General features: G+C 54.7%; 2 protein-coding genes and 1 long non-coding RNA gene across 5 annotated transcripts; 1 reads left to right on the forward strand and 2 right to left on the reverse strand.

Moving 5' to 3' along the window:
* The first annotated feature begins 2,437 nt into the window (after positions 1–2,437).
* SGCA (sarcoglycan alpha) lies at positions 2,438–14,124 on the forward strand. Of its 3 annotated transcripts, none has more exons than XM_047757919.1 (10): positions 2,438–2,566; positions 3,632–3,751; positions 3,835–3,999; positions 4,112–4,184; positions 4,535–4,733; positions 5,153–5,315; positions 6,220–6,446; positions 6,661–6,687; positions 13,250–13,442; positions 13,981–14,124. In XM_047757919.1, the coding sequence occupies exons 2-9, from the start codon at positions 3,719–3,721 to the stop codon at positions 13,428–13,430; spliced, it is 1,068 nt and encodes a 355-aa protein (XP_047613875.1). In that variant the 5' UTR covers positions 2,438–2,566; positions 3,632–3,718; the 3' UTR covers positions 13,431–13,442; positions 13,981–14,124. The 3 variants fall into 3 exon arrangements, with proteins under 3 accessions (XP_047613875.1, XP_047613873.1, XP_047613874.1); XM_047757917.1 differs by having other exon boundaries at positions 2,441–2,566; positions 3,857–3,999; XM_047757918.1 differs by having other exon boundaries at positions 2,444–2,566; positions 3,857–3,999; positions 6,238–6,446.
* Positions 7,332–8,238, reverse strand: LOC125114565 (spermatid-specific linker histone H1-like protein). Its single transcript, XM_047757920.1, has one exon. It carries the CDS (start codon positions 8,170–8,172, stop codon positions 7,636–7,638), a length of 537 nt encoding a protein of 178 aa, XP_047613876.1. The 5' UTR covers positions 8,173–8,238; the 3' UTR covers positions 7,332–7,635.
* Positions 11,646–17,157, reverse strand: LOC125114567 (uncharacterized). Its single transcript, XR_007131850.1, has 2 exons — positions 16,911–17,157; positions 11,646–12,018 (listed from the first exon to the last, which is right to left on the reverse strand). It is a non-coding gene; the product is annotated as an uncharacterized LOC125114567 (long non-coding RNA).
* Between the last annotated feature and the right edge of the window lie 3,183 nt (positions 17,158–20,340).

Below are 20,340 nucleotides of genomic sequence, written 5' to 3' on the forward strand. Positions count from 1 at the left end.
TGCGGGAAGGGAGAGGAAGTGGTACCCCACTTGTGGGGACATTCGAGGCATCCTGGATTGGTGCTTTATACACATTCAGCTGTCTGTAGTAAGGGCTCAGGGAAGTTATACACCCTTTGTGCCTCAGTTTCCTCATCTGTATAATGGGGACAAAGATAATACCTGCTTTGAGGAACGGCTGTGAGGATGGGATGAATTACCGGATATAAATGCACGCTTTTTTTTTTTTTTTTTTAATTTTTAGGGCCACACCCACAGCTTATGGAGGTTCCCAGGCTAGGGGTTGAATCAGAGCTACAGCTGCAGGCCTATGCCACAGCCACAGCAACACCATATCCGAGCTGCGTTTGTAACCTACACCATAGCTCACGGCAATGCCAGATCCTCAACCCACTGAGCAAGGTCAGGGATCGAACCCGCAACCTGATGGTTCCTAGTTGGATTCGTTTCCGCTGTGCTGCAACAGAAACTCCCAGGTGTAAATATATGTAAGACCTTTAGCACAGTAGCAGGCAGGGGGTCGCTGTCATTACCTCCAGGCACGTGAGCGTCACTGGAGCAGGGGCTGCTCATCTCTGCCCTCTCACTGCCCGGTGCACAGTAGGTGCTCTGTAAATACGTGCTGAATTCCGGACTGTGCAGCTTCCTCACAAGGATGGCAGGAGGTGAGCGCTGGTCTTGTCACTTTGCAGTTTTGAGAATAGAGCCTGGGAGTTCCCGTCATGGCGCAGTGGAAACGAATCCGACTTGGAACCATGAGGTTATGGGTTCGATCCCTGGCCTCGCTCAGTGGATTAAGGATCTGGCGTTGCCATGAGCTGTGATATAGGTCACCGATGAGACTCGGATCCCATGTTGCTGTGGCTGTGGGGGTAGGCTGGTGGCTACAGCTCTGATTCAGCCCCTAAGCCTGTGAACCTCCATATGCTGAGGGTGCAGCCCTGAAAAAAGACAAAAAAAAAAAAACTTTTTCAAGGCCACATTCTCCAGTGAGCGGTCAAGGTGGGATTCAGGTCTGGGCCCGAAAGACCTCCAAGCCCATGCCACCTTCTTTACACCCCGTCTGTCTATCTGACTTGTCCCCTCCAGGGCTTTCTCTCTTCCTAGACCTGGGCCGTATGCTGGCGGGGGAGGGAACCTTGTCTGAGGACAGGGCTGGGTGAACGGGCACCCTCATGTACTATTCATGAAGCTGTCACTTCACCCTCTACACCTACCAGTTGCTGGGCCCTGGGCCAGCCCCAGGGATGCAAAGATTATAAGATCCCAATCTGTCTGCAACTCTGTGTGGTTGGGCTGTGCATGGGGCTAAGGGAGCTCCAGCTCAGCCTAGGGAAGGAGGGAGCACAGAAAAAGAGAGGACGCCCCTGCTGAGTCTTGAGAGGTGAGCAGAAGTTTGCTGGTTGAATGAGGGCAGGAAGGGAATTCGGGGCAGAGGGAACAGCATATGCAAAGGCATGTGGACTCAGGGGAGCTTATCAGGTTGTGGGGTGCCAGAGTGAGCTGGACAGAAGCCTGGGGTAGTGTATGTGTGTGTGTGTGTGTGTGTGTGTGTGTGTGTGTGTGTGGTGTGTGTGTGTGTGTGTGTGTGTGTGTGTTGGGGGCGGGGTTAGAAAGAAGGGAAGGGGGAGTTCCCGTCATGGCTCAGTGGTTAACGAATCCGACTAGGAACCATGAGGTTGCGGGTTTGATCCCTGGCCTTGCTCAGTGGGTGAAGGATCCGGTGTTGCCGTGAGCTGTGGTGTAGGTTGCAGACGCAGCTTGGATCCTGCGTTGCTGTGGCTGTGGTGTAGGCCAGTGGCTCCAGCTCCAATTCGACCCCTAGCCTGGGAACCTCCATATGCTGCGGGAAGCAGCCCTAGAAAAGGCAAAAAGACAAAAAAAAAAAGAAAGAAAAAAGAAAGAAAGAAAGAAGGGAAGGGGATTCTAGATAGGATAGCCAAGAGCAGACAGGGCCTGAAAGCCACCAGCAGCTGGGAAACTCAGAGCAATGGGAGCCCTTAGGGTTCCAAGGAGGGGATCAAGGCCATCAGGTTGGAGGTTTAGAAAATATACTCTGGCCCCAAGGAGGGGAGGATTGGAGGGACCTTGTCTTTTTTGTTTTTTGTTTTGTCTTTTTGCCTCTTCTAGGGCCGCTCCCTCGGCATATGGAGGTTCCAGGCTAGAAGTCGAATCGGAGCTGCCGCCTACACCACAGCCACAGCAACTCCAAATCCAAGCCGCGTCTGTGACCCACACCACAGCTCACGGCAACGGCGGGTCCTCAACCCACTGAGCGAGGCCAGGGATCGAACCCGCAACCTCATCGTTCCTAGTTGGATTTGTTAACCACTGAGCCACAATGGGAACTCCTTGTCATGTGAGGAGGTGTCTGCCTTAGATTTAGTGCGTACTCTGGGAAGGGGTGGGGAGGGCCCCACGGGCTGAAGCCGGGCCCAGCTGCTCTGGGCCACTTTCCCGTTCCTCCCTCCGCCCTCCTCCCTGCTCCTGTCTCTGTCACTCACAGGGCAGGGCCAGCCTGGGGCGGCCATGGCAGCAACGCTGATCTGGATTTCTCTCCTCGTGGGCAAGTTGGGGGCTTCTTCAGGGGAGAGGCCCAGGCTGAGGGGGTGAGAGGTTCCTCAGGGGAGGGCTTGGGGGCCAGGGCAAGGCAGGAGCAGAAGGACTCTGGGGTGTGAATGCCACAGCTGGTGGGGGCTCCAGGGAACGGGGGGCTGGGACCTGGGAGGGGTGGGGTGTCCTGGGCCAGGCCGGGCCTAACCACACAGGCCCAGAGTGTCATGGGCCCTTTAATGCGCTGGCTGGGCTGGCTTCTTTCTGAGTCCAGGCTAAATCTGGCTCCGGGAGGGTGTGGGGGCCGCTGGGGCAGGTCCTCTCCCTGGGGCTCGGGATCCTCTTTGCTCAGCTCTTAGTGGCCTCCAGTGGAGGCCCTGTTCCCCCTGGATATTAAAGGAGGGGGGTGGGAACCCCAGAATGGCCACCTGCCTCCTCCAAGGGGTTCTTCCCTCTCTTCCTCCCACCCCTCCAGGCGCCCAGACAGTCAGCTTGGCATTCTTTTCCGAGTGCTTTTTTCTTCCTAATTTTTTTTTTATTATATTTTTTAGGGCTGCATCCGCAGCATATGGAGGTTCCCAGGCTAGGGGTCGAATCGGAGCTACAGCTGCCGCTTACACGACAGCTCGTGGCAATGCCTGATCCTTAACCCACTGAGCGAGGCCAGGGATCAAAGCGGCATCTTCGTGGATACCAGTCAAATTCGTTTCCACTGAGCCAGGAACTCCTCCAAGTGCTCTTGACATGCACGCATGTGTAGACACACACACACATGCACATGCACACACACACCCCTCCCAGCCAGCCGCTGTGACTCCCAATGGGGGCCTAACATGAAGAGCGAGGGGGCTTCCATGAATCCAAACCAAACTAAAGCCTGGGTCTCTTCGCTGGTTAAAGTGTGTGGCTCGGCCAGGGCCCCAACCCCATCCTTCCTGGGAGCCAGCAAAGCTGTCTCCCTCCTCGCACACGTCTCTCTGGTCCCTTAGGGCCACCAGAGACTGGGTGAAAAGGGGACGCTTATTCCTTGGCCAGGACTGAGGCTGGTCTGTGTGTTTGGGGGTGTGGGTCCCCACAGGTCTCCTGGCAGGGCTGGGGGGCACCGAGATCCAGCAGACCACCTTGCACCCACTCGTGGGCCGCGTGTTTGTACACACACTGGACCATGATGCTTTCCTGCAGCTTCCTGAGCACGTTGGTAAGAGGGGCCTGGGGGACACTGGGTGGGCTGGCGGGGGGTGCAGCTGGAGGCTTCTGAAGGCTTCCTGTCGTGTCTCCAAGCCCCTCTCCTCCCTTCCACCAGCTGTCCCTGTCACCTACCACGCCCACCTCCAGGGACACCCAGACCTGCCCCGGTGGCTCCGCTACACCCAGCGCAGCCCCCACCACCCTGGCTTCCTCTATGGCACTGCCACCCCAGAGGATCGCGGACACCAGGTCATTGAGGTATCAGCAGGGGCCCCAGGGAGTGGCCGGCAGCAGGAAGCTTCGTACCCTCATTTACATAAATCCCATGCCTGTAACTGGGTGCTCAGCCCTCTCTCTCCCCATCCTCCAGGTCACAGCCTACAACCGGGACAGTTTTGACACCACCCGGCAGAGGCTGGTGCTGTTGATTGCAGACCCAGAAGGTACCACCAGCCTCACCCCTACCCTACCAATGCCAGTCTTGGGGGCTGTCCCTTGGAAGAGGGGATACCTGGGAGTAGTAGGGAGCTGGGCATCCTGCTAAGACTGCAGCTGTAGTCTTCGCTGCTCTGCTGATACACTAAGAGGAGGCTCTGGGCAAGTCGTTGGGGCGTGGGTGTGGGGCAAGGGTGGAGGAAGGGTCTGCTATGTGGGGTACTAAGAAGAAGGAAGGGAGCTGAGGAGATCTGGGGAGATGCTTGGGTGGGAGGAGCTTGGGTGGGGGGATGCTTGGGAATGATCCAGGCAGGGTGGGGGCTGGGCACAGCCTGAGGTGCCCACCTGGCCCTCCCAGGCCCACTGCTTCCATACCAGGCTGAGTTCCTGGTGCGCAGCCATGACGTGGAGGAGGTGCTGCCCTCGACACCTGCCAGCCTTTTCCTCACAGCCCTCGGGGGGCTCTGGGAGCCGGGGGATCTCCAGCTGATCAATATCACTTCTGCCTTGGACCGAGGGGGCCGAGTCCCCCTGCCTATCGAAGGTCGAAAGGAAGGGTAGGCATGCAACCAGGGAGGGCTTCCTGGAGGAGGAGGGGGCAGGTGGCCTTCTGCCTGGGTGATAGGCGAAATGTGGGTCTCTCTAATTTCTGGGTGGGGCTTTACCCATCTCTTTGTACCCTCACCGTGCCCATCTTTACCTGATGTGACAGTGACAGTGTCACGTCACTGTCCACCGCCTTCTGGTTGCTGGCTCCACTCCCTCTTGCCCTTCCTGGACCCAAACCCTAGTCACCCTGAATTCTGTACTTCCTGGTGCCCATAAGGACATGAAAGATCCACCCATCAATGGTCATTCCCATAAACCTGGGGTACCTTGTGTACTCTCACCATAACCCCAGATCTCAGGGTGGCCATGACCCCAAATCCTAGTACTTACTGATAGTTTGCTGATGGTGGCTTCTGTCTGTGCCCAGCGTATACATCAAGGTGGGTTCTGCCTCACCCTTCTCCACCTGCCTGAAGATGGTGGCATCCCCCGACAGCCAGGCTCGCTGTGCTCAGGGCCAGCCTCCACTGCTGTCCTGCTATGACACCTTGGCACCTCACTTCCGAGTTGACTGGTGCAATGTGTCCTTGGTGAGGAGGGGCTGGGGGCGGGGTGGGGGAGGGGCAAAGCCCCCGTCATGGTCTCCTTCATCCCCCATCTTCCCATCCCATCTCTCCCTGTTTCTCCAGTTATCTGTACACACAAACACCGCCCCCACCCACACCCACACCGCCCCCACCCACATGCACGCACTGAAGTTCTACCTTCTGCCACGAGAGGGCAACAGAGTCCATAATCCAGACAAGGAATCTCCATTCCCAAGTCCCTGCTCTGCCCAACCCAACAGCTACAACAATCACTCTGGCAAGGTGGTTCCAAACCCCTTTCTTCACCGAGGGCCTCCATGTGACAGCTCTGTTTTCCACTAAGGTGTCACTTAGCAAATCGGCCTGCAGTGAGGAACAGATAGCTCTCACTCCTGTATTATAAACCAAAGACGCTCCCTACTGCTCTGTGGGATATTGAGCAGAGGTGTCTAGGGTTCCTCGAGATCCTATTCCCAGGGCTGGGACCCCTTCCTGTGACTTGACCGACAGCACAACCAGGAACTGGTAATCAACATTCTTGAGCACTTGCTATGGGCCAGGTTCTATACAATCAACATGTTTAGCCTCAAAATCACCCAGGAGACAGGTACTGCTAGTAACATCTCAACTTTACAGTGAGGAAACAGAGGCACCTAGAGGTAAGTCATTGCAGCACAGCATTTGTCCCAAACAGGATTCAAACTCAGGAAGTCAGACCAGAGAGCTGAGCTCTAATCATTGGTCAGTCCTGCCTCTCTCAGAATTTCTTTCCTGACTCCTAGTCCAGTGCATGTCCTGGTCCATCCCATGAGCAGGCAGGAGGCATCCCCGTGGTTGCACAGAGGACAGTGGCCTCAGAGTTCCTGCCCCGGGGGGGTCTGTGTCTAGCCATCCGCTCCTGAGTCAGCCTGGGCTCTCTGAGCAGGTGGACAAGTCAGTGCCAGAGCCCGCAGATGAGGTGCCTACTCCGGGCGATGGGATCCTGGAACACGACCCGTTTTTTTGCCCACCCACCGAGGCCACAGCCCGAGACTTCTTGACGGATGCCTTGGTCACCCTCCTGGTGCCCTTGCTGGTGGCCCTGCTGCTCACCCTGCTGCTGGCCTACGTCATGTGCTGCCGGCGGGAGGGACGGTGAGTGTGGGGCGCGGAGGGCAGGGAGGGCACCGGGGCTGGTGCTCACATCCATGGGACCCCCTGTGGCACTTGTGCTTTGTGGGGACCCCCACCCTTCAGGGAGCGGAGTCCTCGGCCAGGGAAGGAGTTGGGGGGGAGGGGGTCCTGGCCTGGCCTGGCCCCAGGACGGGGTTATGGATAATAGTTAATCACCTCCTTTGCTTTTCCACAGGCTGAAGAGAGACTTGGCCACCTCTGAGTGAGTAGGGGAAATCTGGGGGCCAGAAGGATGCTCCCTTGGACTATAAAGCTTGACCCCCCCCCCAACCTCCAAGGGCAGCATAGACCCAACTAGATTCCTCTGGAAGCATGGGCTACCCTTGGCCTGTGAGCTCCAGCCCTGGGCTGGCTGGGTGCTGGTCCTGTCCTGTCCTGGCTTCGCTTTCTCATTTTCTGGTCTCCATGAAAGCGTTTAATGTGGGACAGGAGTGGGGACCTAGCCAGGCTTCAGGGATCTTCTGCCACCCTGGTGGAAAGGGTTTGAGAAGCAACTTAACACACACACACAACCACACTTTGCTGTTGAGTCTGACCCTTGGGTTCCAGGCTGCATTCTGCCACATAATTCCTGTGATCCTCTCTGGCCTCAGTTTCTTCAGCCACATCCAAGAGGATGTGGCTTGAGTTCCCATTGTGGCTCAGTGGTTAACGAATCCGACTAGGAACCATGAAGTCGAGGGTTCGATCCCTGGCCTTGCTCAGTGGGTTAAGGATCCGGCATTGCCATGAGCTGTGGTGTAGGTCGCAGATGCGGCTGGGATCCCACATGGCTGTGGCTCTTGTGTAGGCCGGCGGCTACAGCTCCGATTCGACCCCTAGCCCAGGAACCTCCATGTGCCGTGGGTGTGGCCCTAGAAAAGACAGAAAACAAACAAACAACCAAAAGAGGATGCGGTTGAACCAGCCGATGCCTGCATGCTTTCAGTTCCTCCAGCCCTTCCCAAATCTCTCACCCTTATTTTGCCCTGGTTCCCTGCCCCCATCCATGGCCTTACACCTCTGCGCCCCCAAACCTTGTCCTCTCCCACTCCCTTGAACCCCAGAGATTCCAGGAGGCAGAGGTGAAATAAGCTAGGCTCCTTTTATTTCCATTGCACTGAGCCTCTGGCGGGCCCGGTGCCCCTGCCTGCTTGCCCAGCCAGCCTGGTTAACTACGGCGGCATCTGGCTGCCCTTCGAACCCCTTTGACGGGCCGCTTGGACCCCTGTTTGGAGCCCAGGAGCAACCGGCGTGGCCCAGGACGGCGCTGCGCAGGCTGCTGCCTCCGCTGCTGTCGCCGCCGCCGCTGACTTTTGGCCTTGAGCTTGAACTTGGGGGCTTGCTTCTTGCCCATGAGGAAGGAGCCTGAGGCCCCCTTGCCTGTCACCTGCTTCAGCATCCCTTTGTCTACCAGGCCCTTGAGCACTCGCTTGAAGCGCCAGGCGTTGCGGGTCATGTCGTAGCCCCTGGTGGCCACGGCCTTCTTCAGGGTGGCCAGGGACACGCGGTTACGGGCCCCCTTGTTCGCCACAACCCCCAGGATCACTTTGGACATGCTGGGCTTCCGGGGGGCTTTGGGGCTGGCACGGCGCCCAGGCTCGCTCTTGCTAGGCAATCCGGATGTGCTGGGTTGCCGGCCTGCACCCAGGGCAGCGTTTGAGGTCAAGGGCACAGATGGAGGCGGCAGGGAGGTGTCTTTCTGCATCTCTTCCTGGGGCGGCTGCAGGGAACTGGGCGTAAGGACCTCCAGGATGGCGGCTGGAAAGTCTCCCCTGAGTTTCTCCTCGGTGGGGGTGGGGGAGCTGTGACCCTGTTCCTGGTTCCCTCAGAGACTTCCTGGTAGGGATCTGGCCCAAGCCTGGCCCTGGGTGGCCAGAGGAGGACCAAGGATGATCACCCACACTGGTCTCAGCAGACTTGTGCCCCAGGGTCCCTGGGTGGTAGGGTTACCTCTGTGGTGACCTCAGGGGGACATTGTGAGGCCACCAGAATCCTGTGGGGGTCACAGTGGCCCCATTGTTCGCTCTTGGGAGGGGCAGGCGGGAGATGCCAGGGTGTGTGGGCATCCGACAGGCCAGGGGAAAAGAGCTGTGGCTGAGCGAGCCAGGCGGCTGGGGCCTCTGCTGTGTGTGTGCTTGCCAGCTCATGCTGGGGGACCCGCGAGCCCAGTTTCAAACCCATCATGCTGACCCCACCATCTCAGCCCACTGGGCTGAAGAATACATTTCTAGAATCAGATTTATATCAACCTTAATGAACTGGAATGGGGAATCAATTGTCCAGAGGGAACAGAAGTGTAATTCCGGGATGTACTGAAGTTGATCCTTTCATCAACTTTTTATACAAACAATGAAAAGGATTTGATTTTTTTGGAGTTCCCTGCTGGGTCACAATGGGATGGGCAGCGTATCTGCCAAAAAAAAAAAGATTTGGGAGTTTCCATTGTGGCGCAGCAGAAGCGAATCTGACTAGTATTCACGAGGATGCATGTTCAATCCCTGGCCTCGCTCCTTGGGTTAAGGATCTGGCATTACCAGGAGCTGTGGTGTAGGCCAGGGGCTACAACTCTGATTCAACCCCTAGCCCGGGAACCTCCATATGCCAAGAATGCAGCCCTAAAAAGACAAAAAAAAGGGGGGAGGGGATTTTCTTTCTCTTTTTTTTTTCTTTTCTTTTTCTTTTTTTTTTTTGCCTTTTCTAGGGCTACTCCCGCGGCTTATGGAGGTTCCCAGGCTAGGGGTCCAATTGGAGCTGTAGCCGCCGGCCTACACCAGAGCCTCAGCAACGCGGGACCCGAGCCATGTCTGCGACCCACACCACAGCTCACAGCAATGCCAGATCCTTAACCCACTGAGCAAGGCCAGGGATCGAACCCTCAACCTCATGTTTCCTAGTTGGATTCGTTAACCACTGCACCACCACGGGAACTCCTCTTTTTTCATTTTTATTTGGTAGAATTCCCCCACTTCCCCTGTCACAATTGGGACCAGTGATTTTCTATGCAAATTTCACGAGGAGGATTTTATACCTCAATATTTTTGGCCTGTGGCAAATTTGATCAATTTTGTGGATACTTTCTTAGGACCAGTTATTTCTACCACATCCAGCTTTCCTGGGTCAATTTTCTAAGCTCTGCTGGTGTCTGGAAAATATGCTTCCTCCATCCATTTGGAATCAATAACCAATTTTACTGTGTACGATATTAATCTTTGTTGGTTTGGATTTTGTGTTGATTTATTTCTACAAAATCCTTTTTTTTTTTTCTTGTTCAAGGTCTGTCTCTCTCTCTCTCTCTTTTTTTTTTTGTTGGTCTTTTCTAGGGCCACACTCGAGGCATATGGAAGTTCCCAGGTTAGGGGGTCTAATCAGAGCTGTAGCCGCCAGCCTATATATACCACAGCAACACGGGATCCAAGCCTCATCTGCGACCTACACCACAGCTCATAGCAATGCCGGATCCCTAACCCACTGAGCAAGGCCAGGGATCGAACCCGCAACCTCATGGTTCCTAGTCGGATTCGTTAACCACTGTGCCACGATGGGAACTCCAAGGTCTCCTACTTTTTGAATCATCCAAAATTGGGATTCTGCTGCCTGTTTTTCACCTACATCAGACTTTATGGGTCGGAACATCCTCCAGCCCAGTGACCCTCTTCTGTGATCTGTGTGCCAGGGGCAGGGCTCAAGGGGCTGTGTGTGTGTGTGTGTGTGTGTGTGAACACACCTGCTTGTTGGTTTGTCCGCCCAAGTGTTTATGTGGAAGGATGGAGGGGAGAGCGCCCTGGGTCTGGCTTCTGCTCCTGTTCTGGAAAAAAATGTCCCCAGAGCATTTTTTCCACCTGTGTGTGCTGCTAGAGTAATGAGACCCAGACATTGAGGCTGGGGGCAGGGAGGGGGCCCTCCAGCTTAGGCCTCCCCCACCTTAGGGAGTGCCACCTTCCAGGCTGCCTTCCCAGGCTCACTCTTCTGGCTCCCTTCCCCTCTCAGCCTCCCCTTGCCTGGGAATGGAAAATTGTGTTTTGGACAACGCTGCTTGCCAAATTCCAGACTCAATAGCTCATCTTGACTCTCCCTGAGCCTTAAGAGGGCGACTCCACCTCCCCCTGCTGGCCAGAAAGTTCTTGCTCCTACCCCCCAGCCCTACCCCCACCAGGAAGGCATGTGGCCCATTCAGCATGAAGCTAGAAAGTCTTTCTTTTTTCTTTCTTTCTTTTTCTTTTTCTTTTTTGTCTTTTTGCCTTTTCTAGGGCCGCTCCCACGGCATATGGAGGTTCCCAGGCTAGGGGTCGAATCAGAGCTGTAACCACCGGCCTACGCCACAGCCACAGCAACTCGGGATCCAACCTACACCACAGCTCACGGCAACGCCGGCTCCTCAACCCACTGAGCGAGGCCAGGGATCGAACCCACAACCTCATGGTTCCTAGTCGGATTCGTCAACCTCTGCGCAAGGATGGGAACTCCATTTCTTTTTCCTTTTTTTTTTTTTTTTTTTAATCTAGAAGGTCTTTCCTGGCATCCAGGCTCTAGCTGGAGTCTGTGTCCACTACTTGAGACTTGGGGGTGGATGGGGGTCACTTCCCCTTCCTGATTTGATCAGTAGTCCAGCAGTAAGCAGGTTGCTTCTACCCTGCCCAGGGCCCTCACCCCTTTAAGAAAACCAGTCCTTACTGTTTGTACTGAAAAGTCCATGCTCTCTATTTGACCCAGCAACAGGTAGTCTGGGAAAAGATCTCCAGGCTGAGCCCACAACTGTGAGTGGGTTCATGGAAAAGGGGTTGGAAACATCATCCCCCCACAGGAGGCCAAGTTCATCAGGGGGCCTGGTGGCTAATAAAATCACACCAATGATAATAACAACCGAAGGCTCCCTATAAGAAGTGGGAGTTCCCGCTGTGGCTTAGTGGGTTAAGAACCCAACTAGTATCCATGAGGACACAGATTTGATCCCCCGCCTTACTCAGTGGGTTAAGGATCCGGCATGGCAACAAGCTGCGGTGTAGGTCGCAGATGCGGCTCGGATCCCATGTTGCTGTGCCTGTGGCATAGGCTGGCAGCTGCAGCTCCGATTCGACCCCGATTTGACTTCCATATGCCCTAAAAAGCATAGGGCAGCCCTAAAAAGAAAAAAAAGAAAAAAGTTACCCTTTCCCGCATGCTGACCAGTAGACATGTAAATGTTTTTCTGTCTTAACTCATTCAATTCATACAACAACTACTTTACAGTTGAGGCAATGGCGGCACAGAGGGGTTAAGTAACTTACACAAGGTCACACAGCCAATAAGCAGTGGAACTCACATTCAAATCCTAAGCGAGTCCTCATGCTTAGTCATTGTGCTACCCTCCTTCCTAGAATGAACTAAACTTGCCCCTGGACAGCAAGCAGAAAGCAAGTCCATGAGAATGTCAGATGAGAACGAAGCTCAGCCTTCTTAGGGGAAACTGCAGCTCTAGCTCAGGAAGGAATTCCCAGCGGGTGTCGTGGTCAGTCCATTTGAGGTTTCCAGGCATTCAGAGTGGGGCCTGGTTCCAGCCTCAGGGAACCCTGGTCTGAAACATAGATAGGAAGAAAGACTTAGTGTCTGGAGCAAAGCAATGCTGGGGGCAGCCTGGGGTGGGGTCAAGGCACAAAGGGAGCCCCCATCTGAAGATCCAGTATATAAGCTGTCAAAGCCTGGCAGGAAAGAGCTTGGGCAAAAGCTAGGAAAAGGTGGACGAGGCAGGTTTGCCAGACTAAGATGGGGCTTCTGGGGAGGGGAGAGACGTTCAGGGTAGGGAGAGAGTATTTAGAAGAAGGAGCTGAGGAGTTCCCATCGTGGCGCAGCAGAAACAAACCTGACTAGTATCCATGAGGTTGCGGGTTCGATCCCTGGCCTCGCTCAGTGAGTCAAGGATCCAGTGTGGCGGTGAGCTGTGTTGTGTAGGTCACAGATGCGGCTTGGATCTCACATTGCTGTGGCTGTGGCGTAGGCCAGCCGCTACAGCTCCGATTCGACCCCTAGCCTGGGAACCTCCATGTGCCGCAGGTGCGGCCCTAAAAAAAAAAAGATGCAGCTTGGATCCGCATTGCTGTAGCTGTTGTGTAGGCTGGTAGCTGTAGCTCCGATTCCACCCCTAGCCTGGGAACTTCCACATGCTGCCCTAAAAAGACAAATACATACAAACATACATATATACCCAGGCTGGGAGTGTCCACTGTGACTCAGCGGTTACAAACCTGACATGAGATTGGGGGTTCGATCCCTGGCCTTGCTCATTGGGTTAAGGATCTGGCATTACCATGAGCTATGCGTAGTTTGCTGATGTGGCTTGGATCCCATGTTGCTGTGGCTGTGGTGTAGGCTGGCAGCTCTGATTTGACCCCTAGGCCTGGGAACCTCCATATGCCGTGGGTGCATCCCTATAAAGCAAAACAAGAAATAAACACCAAGTCTGCATTTTCTCATTTACTCTTTACAACAATCCTAGGAAGTAGGTTCTATGATTATCCTCATTTTACAGTTGAAGAAACTGAGGCACAGAGTGGTTAAGTACCTTATAAAGGTCACACAGCTTTGAACCCGAGCTGTCTGCACCCAGAGCCCGTGGCAGAGTCACTGAACAAAGAGCTGGCACCATAGAACTTCCTGTTTGTCCTCCCCGACCCATCATGTTTGCAAGGCTCCCAGCCCATCACGGGTGGGGAAGACTGCAGGGTAGCTCAGCGCTAGAGTGCCAGGCTGGGCCCCAAAGTGGGTGCTGACTCCCAGAGCTGATGACTCTGCCGGCCCTGTGCCCCCAGCATCCAGATGGTCCACCATTGCACCATCCGCGGGAACACCGAGGAGCTGCGACAGATGGCAGCCAGCAGAGAGGTGCCCCGGCCGCTCTCCACCCTACCCATGTTCAACGTGCGCACGGGTGAGCGGCTGCCCCCCCAAGTGGACAACGCCCAGGTGCCCCTCATCCTGGACCAGCACTGAGGACCCGCACAGGTGAGTCAGGCTGGGCAGCCTCTTTTTCCTTTTTTTTTTTGCTTTTTAGGGCCTCACTCGCGGCATATGGAGGTTCCCAGGCTAGGGGTTGAATCGGAGCTGTAGCCACAGGCCTACGCCAGAGCCACAGCAACGCAGGATCTGAGCCACGTCTGCAACCTACGCCACAGCTCATGGCAACGCTGGATCCTTAACCCACTGAGTGAGGCCAGGGACCGAACCCCCAATCTCATGGTTCCTTGTCAGATTCATTTCTGCTGTGCCACAACGGGAACTCCTGGGCAGCCTCTTTTCTGGGAATAATAAGGTGACCTCCATCTCAGGGCTGGGGCGGGTAAGGAGGGATAGGAAGGGGCACACAGACCTGTCTGCCCTTTCAAAGCAGCGCTGGCTGGGGGCGCTGCCCAGCAGTGCCAGGGATGTGCCTTCCTGGGCGGCACTGGGAGTCAGAGGGTCAGGGTGGGGACGCCCCTCTCTCTTCTCTTTGCTGTTCTGGTTCCAACCCTGACCTCATCCTCCCTTTTCTCCCCAATCACAGAGCAGCCTAACCCATGGCCACATTCTTTCTCCCCATTCTGGCTCCTGGACTGATGGACCCCAGGCCTGGAATAAGCAGAGAAATGAGGATGGGGCGGGGGTGTCTGGGATCCAGACTCCTAGAATAAATCCCTGCTGCTCTGCTCATCGGCTACACCTGCACCTTCCTCTCGGCAGCCCCTCTCCCAGCTGTCATCGCCTCCCTGTCTTCCCCTCTGCCTTGTGGGACCCTCAGCAGCAGCCAGGGGCCGCCAACCTCCCCTTTGCACTCGGCATTTTGCCATTTCTCAAATTCTCCGGACGTAAGAGAGAAGGGCCTGTGTGTGCCCTCACATGCCCTGCACAGCAAGAGGGAACGGAATCATTATCCCCATTTTACAGACAAGGCCACTGAGGCCCGGAGAGGATGAGTGACTTACCCAAGGTCACAGAGCAAGCACGTGGCAGAGCTTGGATTCAGACCTGGTGTGTCCCCCTCCATAATGCCTTCTGGAGGGCTGAGGGCTTCTGGAAGCAGGACATCCTGGTTCTTACCCATCCAGGTCCCCAGAGCCCCTTTGTAAGTTGTGTAGGGAGGGAGGCCAGCCTCGCTAAGGAGAAGGGGTGGGATGCAGGACTCTGAATGGCCCAGCTCCTTGAGGCTTCCAGGTGAGATTCTTAGGGACAGGGTTGAGGTCCCCACAGGACACTTGCGCAGCCTGAAACCCTTGCTGAGCTTAGTGTCACTGGCTTAGCTTAGTCCCTGCACAAGTCCTGGAGAGCTGAGCGGGCCACGAAGCAGCCACGGCTTGTTTATTTTCCCCAGGTGGCTACAAACAAGGCAGCCTGGCTCCCCCCGCCCCCTGCCCCCCACCCCCGAGCCACACCAAGTCTCACATCTGATGCTCCTTTGGGAGGACAGGCCAGAGATTAAGCCCCAGAGGGCACCCAGTTAAGGAGGGGGAGAGAGGGGGTCAGATAACACAGCATTAAAATCTGAGTTGTGGCGTTCCCATCCCTCTTTCTCTCTCCCTCTCTTTCTCTTTCTTTCTTCCTTCCTTCCTTTCTGTCTGTCTTTTTAGGGCTGTACCAGAGGCATATGGAAGTTCCCAGGTTAGGGGTCAGATCGAAGCTGCAGCTGCCAGCCTACACCACAGCCACAGCAACACCAGATCTGAGCCCCATCTGCAACGTACACTACAGCTCACGGCAACACCCAGTCCTTAACCCACTGAGCAAGGCCAGGGATTGAACCCGCATCCTCATGGATACTCTTCGGGATCTTAACCCACTGAGCCCCAACTCCAGGGCTGAGTTTCTGAACTCGGCATCCCGCTGTTCAGAAATGTATAGGCCACCGTGTCACAAGGGCCCCAAGTTGCCCCAGGAACCCCCTCTTCCTTCTCTCACTTCCCAGAATCCCCAGCTTCAGAAACCATCCTGAATCCACCTACGTTTCACAGCCTCCCCGATCACCCTCCCCGACCCGGCCCCAGAATCTCACTCACGTTTCTTCACAACAGCCTCCCTGTAGCCTCCCTGCCTCCACCCGCCTCTGCAGTCTCAGGTCCATCCTTTACAAGGAAAAATCAGGGAGTCACGCCCCTCTGTTCTCAGCTCTCCGCTGTCTTCCCGTGACTCTAAGAGCAAATCCACTCTTGGCCAGGTGTCCAGACCCTGCCCATCCCTCTGACCTCATCACCCTGCCCGGCTGCTTGCTGCTCCAGCCACACTGCCTCCTCACACACCCTCATTTCAGAGCTTTTGCCCCTGCCGATCCTTCTGCCAGGAACCACCCAGCCCCCCGAGTCCAGACAACTCCCCCCTTGGTGCAGTTATTTTGGCCTCTGTCCAAATGACTCCTCTGAGAGCCCCCTCCGCCAGGCCTCCGAGGCACCTCTTACAGCCTCTGAGCTCTCCTACGGGATATGTCCTGTCTGAATTGGGATCCACTTCGTCCCTAGAATGTAATGTCCAGGAGGACAGGATTCTCTGTGCCCCCACGGGGCACACTGACCGCACACAGTAGGTGCTCAGTGGAGATATTCTAAGGGAATGCGAGAAAGGTGGCCTTCAGGTCTGGGTTGCTCAGAGCTCTTGAGGAGATTGCTTCTCTTCCTTGGGCAAAGGGGGTAAGGTGAGCAAGACTGTTGCTAAAGCTTCCACAAATTATTTTCTGGTTCCTCCACTACTGCCTGCTGGCCATCCCACACCGATTAGTTACCTAATTCCAGAAGTATCTATGGAAGCAGGAAGAAGCTCCGGGCTGACATAGTGTATGAGCTTAATAAATGTTTGTTGACTGAAGTGCTCTTTTGTTGTTGTTTTTTGTTTTAGGGCCTTACTGGTAGCATATGGAAGTTCTCAGGCTAGGGGTCCAATCAGAGCTGCAGTTGCCAGCCTACACCACAGCCACAGCAACACCAGATCCAAGCCACATCTGCAACCTACACCAAAGCTCACAGCAATGCTGGGTCCTTCACCCAGCAAGTGGGCCTGGGGATGGAATCCGTGTCCTCATGGATACTAGTTGTGTTTGTTACCAATGAGCCACAACAGGAATTCCTGAAGTGCTTCCCCCCCCACTTTTTAGGGCTGCACTTGCGGCCTATGGAGGTGCCCAGGCTAGGGGTCGAATCAGAGCTACAGCTGCCGGCCTACCCCACAGTCACAGCAACTTGGGATTCAAGCCGCATCTGTGACCTACACCACAGCTCATGGCAATGCTGGATCCTTAACCCACGGAGCAAGGCCAGAGCTCGAACCCGAATCCTCATGGATACTAGTAGAGTTCGTTCCTGCTGAGCCATGAAGGGAACTCCCTGAGGTGCTCTTTCTGTAACACCACCCAAGCGCAGGGGCTCCCTGACAAGAGGGTGCCTCTGACTTCTCACTCGAAATGTCCTCCCTTCTGGGGGAGTGAGGCCTCATCTGGCTGAAACCTGGCGTTACCTTGAATCTGCTCAGACCAGAGGCTCCGCGGGTCAGCCTGCCGTCTGGGGTGGCTCTCCTCCAGCCCTGCGCCCCCAAGAGGAGGGGGCCACCCTCTCCCTGTCTCCTGCTTCCGCCTGAGCCTTCTGTGCTCCTCCTGGGGTGAGAGAGTGGGAGGCCAGTCCCACATTTCCCTCTGCTGCTGCCCTTGGCCTTGGGAGCCTGGCAGCTCAGCTGCTGGGAGCACACGGGAGCCTGGCTGCCGGCCCGGGAGGAAGTGGCCCAGACAAGGGGCGGGGCGGAGGGGGGGGACATGGCGTGACTTTGGGGGATGACAGGCTGTGCCTGGGCACAGACACGTGCCTAGCCGCCCTGGCAGCACGTAGGGAGGGCACAGGCACCCCCACTGACAGAAGCAAGATTCCACCTGGCAGTCACCCCACCCCCACCCCACTGCCAAGGACAAATAGCCTCTGAGACCCCCTCCACCCTGAGACTTGACCTCACTCACCGGTCCCCTCCAGAGCCACAGCCACACTGCCCACCCGACCTGGTGTCTCCACCTGCATGCCAAACGCAGCCCTCGTGCATGGCCTGACTGGATGTTTCCTCACCACCTCTCAAATGGACTTGGGGACACAGAGCCCCGCTCTGGCTGGCCTCTAACCCCACCCCCACCCCATGCACGCTTCTCCTGTATTCATGAGACACACACACACATGCACACACACCTACATCTATGTTATAGAAAGCTCCCTTGTGTATCTGTTGGGATTTGGGATTTGGAGGTAGCGAGCAGGTCTCCAATCACGGCCCTGCTGGTTACTCATAGACACTAATTATAACTGTTTGGAGGTTCGGGGGAGAATTTGGAAGCAACAAGCAAGTGCGTGGCAGCTGCCAAGAACAAGGAATTTAGGGAGTTCCCATTGTGGCATAGCGGAGATGAATCCGACTAGTAGCCATGAGGTGGAGGGTTCGATCCCTGGCCTCGCTCAGTGGGTCAAGGATCCAGCGTTGCCGTGAGCTGTGGTGTAGGTTGCAGACTCGGCTTGGATCCCACATGGCTATGGCTGTGCTGTAGGCTGGCAGCTGTAGCTCCGATTCAACCCTTAGCCTCGGAACTTCCATATGCCACGGGTGTGGCCCAAACAAGCAAAAAAAAAAAAAAAAAGAGCGGAGAATTTATTATACACAAGCACTCACATGATCACCCCAAAACACAAGGTCCATGGCATGTCCTGGTCCTCTAAGCTCTCGATTAAATGGGCACAATTTCCATTCTGTGAAGAGTGCAAGCTCTCCCTGTGGACTGGGGTGGACGTGGATGCTCGCCTGCCCCTTGGCCCCCATCTGCTCTTCAATCCTGCTCAGCCCGGTAAGGCAGCTGCTGGCCACCTGCGGCCGCTGAGCATGTGAAGTGTGCTCAGACTTTGAAAACAAACTTGTGGTTACCCAAGAGGACAGCTGAGGGGGAGGGATGGACTCAGGGTTTGGGACCGGCATGTGCACACTGAGGTATGTGGAATGATTGGCCAAAGGGAACCTGCTTATAGCACAGGGAACTCTACCCAATATCCTGTGATCATCTATGTGGGGAAAGATTCCGAGAACGAATGGATGTAGGTCGAGATGAAACGGAATCCCTTCATTGTGCAGTAGAAAGGACCACAACACCGTAAATCAACCATACTTCAACAATGCTTTAAGAAATTAAAAAATAAACTAATTCACAAAACAGAAAAAATAAAAACTGAGGTGCTGCAAAGGTACGGATGAAATAGTAATACTGGGGGATGCACTGGGTTAAATAAAATATCTTATTAAAGTTAACACCCCCCGTTTGTTTGTTTGTTTGTTTGTTTGTTTGTTTGTTTGTTTCTTTCTTTCTTTCTTTCTTTCTTTCTTTCTCTTTCTTTCTTTCTTTCTTTCTTTCTTTCTTTCTTATTTCTTTTCTTTCTTCTTCTTTCTTTCTTTCTTCTTTCTTTCTTCTTTCTTTCTTTCTTCTTCTTTTCTTTCTTTTTTCTCTTTCTTTTCTCTTTCTTTTCTTTCTTTCTTCTTTCTTTCTTTTCTTTCTTTTCTTTCTATTTCTCTTTTTCTTTTCTTCTTTCTTTTCTGTCTTTCTTTTCTTTCTTTCTTTCCTTTATTTCTTTTCTTTCTTTTTCTTTTCTTTCTCTTTTTTCTTTTTCTTTCTTTCTTTCTTTCTTTTTTTGTCATTTTAGGGCCGTACCAGAGGCACATGGAAATTCCCACGCTAGGAGTCACATAGGAGCTGCAGCTGCTGACCTACACCACAGCCACAGCAATGCCAGATCCTAGCTCCCTCTGCGACGTACACCACTGCTGACAGCAATGCTGGAGGCTTAGCCCACTGAGCGAGGCCAGGGATCAAACCTGCATCCTCACAGATTCATTACCACTGAGCCACGATGGGAACTCCCTCTTTTAATTTCTTTTTTTTTTTTTGTCTTCTTCTCTTTTTAGGGCCGCACCAGCGGCATATGGAGGTTCCCAGGCTAGGGGGTCCAATCGGAGCTGTAGCTACCCGCCTACGCCAGGGCCACAGCAATGCTGGATCCGAGCCGCATCTGTGAGCTACACCACAGTTCACGGCAATGCCGGATCCTCAACCCACTGAGCAAGGCCAGGGATCGAACCTGCATCCTCATGGGTGCCAGTCAGGCTCATTAACTGCTGAGCCATGACTGGAACTCCTCTTTTCATTTTTTTACTATAGCTGCCAGAAAATGAAAAATTACACATACGGCTCACTTCATGTTTTTACTGCGCAGCACTGGTTTCATGGTCCTTCCTCTATCTCCACTTCAAATCTACCCAAACCCAGAATTCAGCCCCTTTCCAGAATACCTGCGTGCATCAGAGTTTTCAGAAGCCTTGAGGAGCCTGAGGGTTTTGCCTCAGAAGCTGTGAGGTCACCTCATTCTGGAATAGGTGCCCTCCTTGTTCTAAAATGTCCCCACCCCTCACCATCTTCCTTTTCCTCCATCGTCTTTTTTTTTTTTTTGGTCTTTTTGCTTTTTCTAGGGCCGCTCCTGCGGCATATGGAGGTTCCCAGGCTAGGAGTCTAATGGGAGCCGTAGCCACCGGCCTACGCCAGAGCCACAGCAATGCCAGATCCGAGCCGCGTCTGCAACCTACACCACAGCTCACGGCAACTCTGGATCCTTAACCCATGGAGCAAGGCCAGGGATCGAACCTGCCACCTCAAGGTTCCCAGTCGGATTCGTTAACCACTGCGCCACAACGGGAACGCCTCCTCCACGGTCTTGGGTCGAGAAAACCCCACTCTCTCCAGCGCCCACCTGCACCAAACTCACCTCCCTCCAGGCCTGGCTGTGCACATCCTCTGCAAAGAGTTGGACTCTCCAAGCCCCTGAGGGCTTGATTACCCTCCGAGACTAGAGCCATCCTTCTTCCAAGGTCTGGGCCT

The sequence above is a fragment of the Phacochoerus africanus genome, chromosome 14 (assembly GCF_016906955.1).
Source record: "Phacochoerus africanus isolate WHEZ1 chromosome 14, ROS_Pafr_v1, whole genome shotgun sequence".
NCBI lineage: Eukaryota > Metazoa > Chordata > Mammalia > Artiodactyla > Suidae > Phacochoerus > Phacochoerus africanus.

What these genes read in the sequence shown, in the direction of transcription:
- LOC125114565 (XM_047757920.1), bottom strand. Translation starts at nt 8,172, where the DNA reads ATGCAGAAAGACACCTCCCTGCCGCCTCCATCTGTGCCCTTGACCTCA.
- SGCA (XM_047757917.1), top strand. Translation starts at nt 2,530, where the DNA reads ATGGCAGCAACGCTGATCTGGATTTCTCTCCTCGTGG. An exon ending in TGCTGCCGGCGGGAGGGACG is followed by an intron (nt 6,447 to 6,660) that starts GTGAGTGTGGGG and finishes GCTTTTCCACAG; the next exon opens with GCTGAAGAGAGACTTGGCCA. An exon ending in AGAGACTTGGCCACCTCTGA is followed by an intron (nt 6,688 to 13,249) that starts GTGAGTAGGGGA and finishes CTGTGCCCCCAG; the next exon opens with CATCCAGATGGTCCACCATT.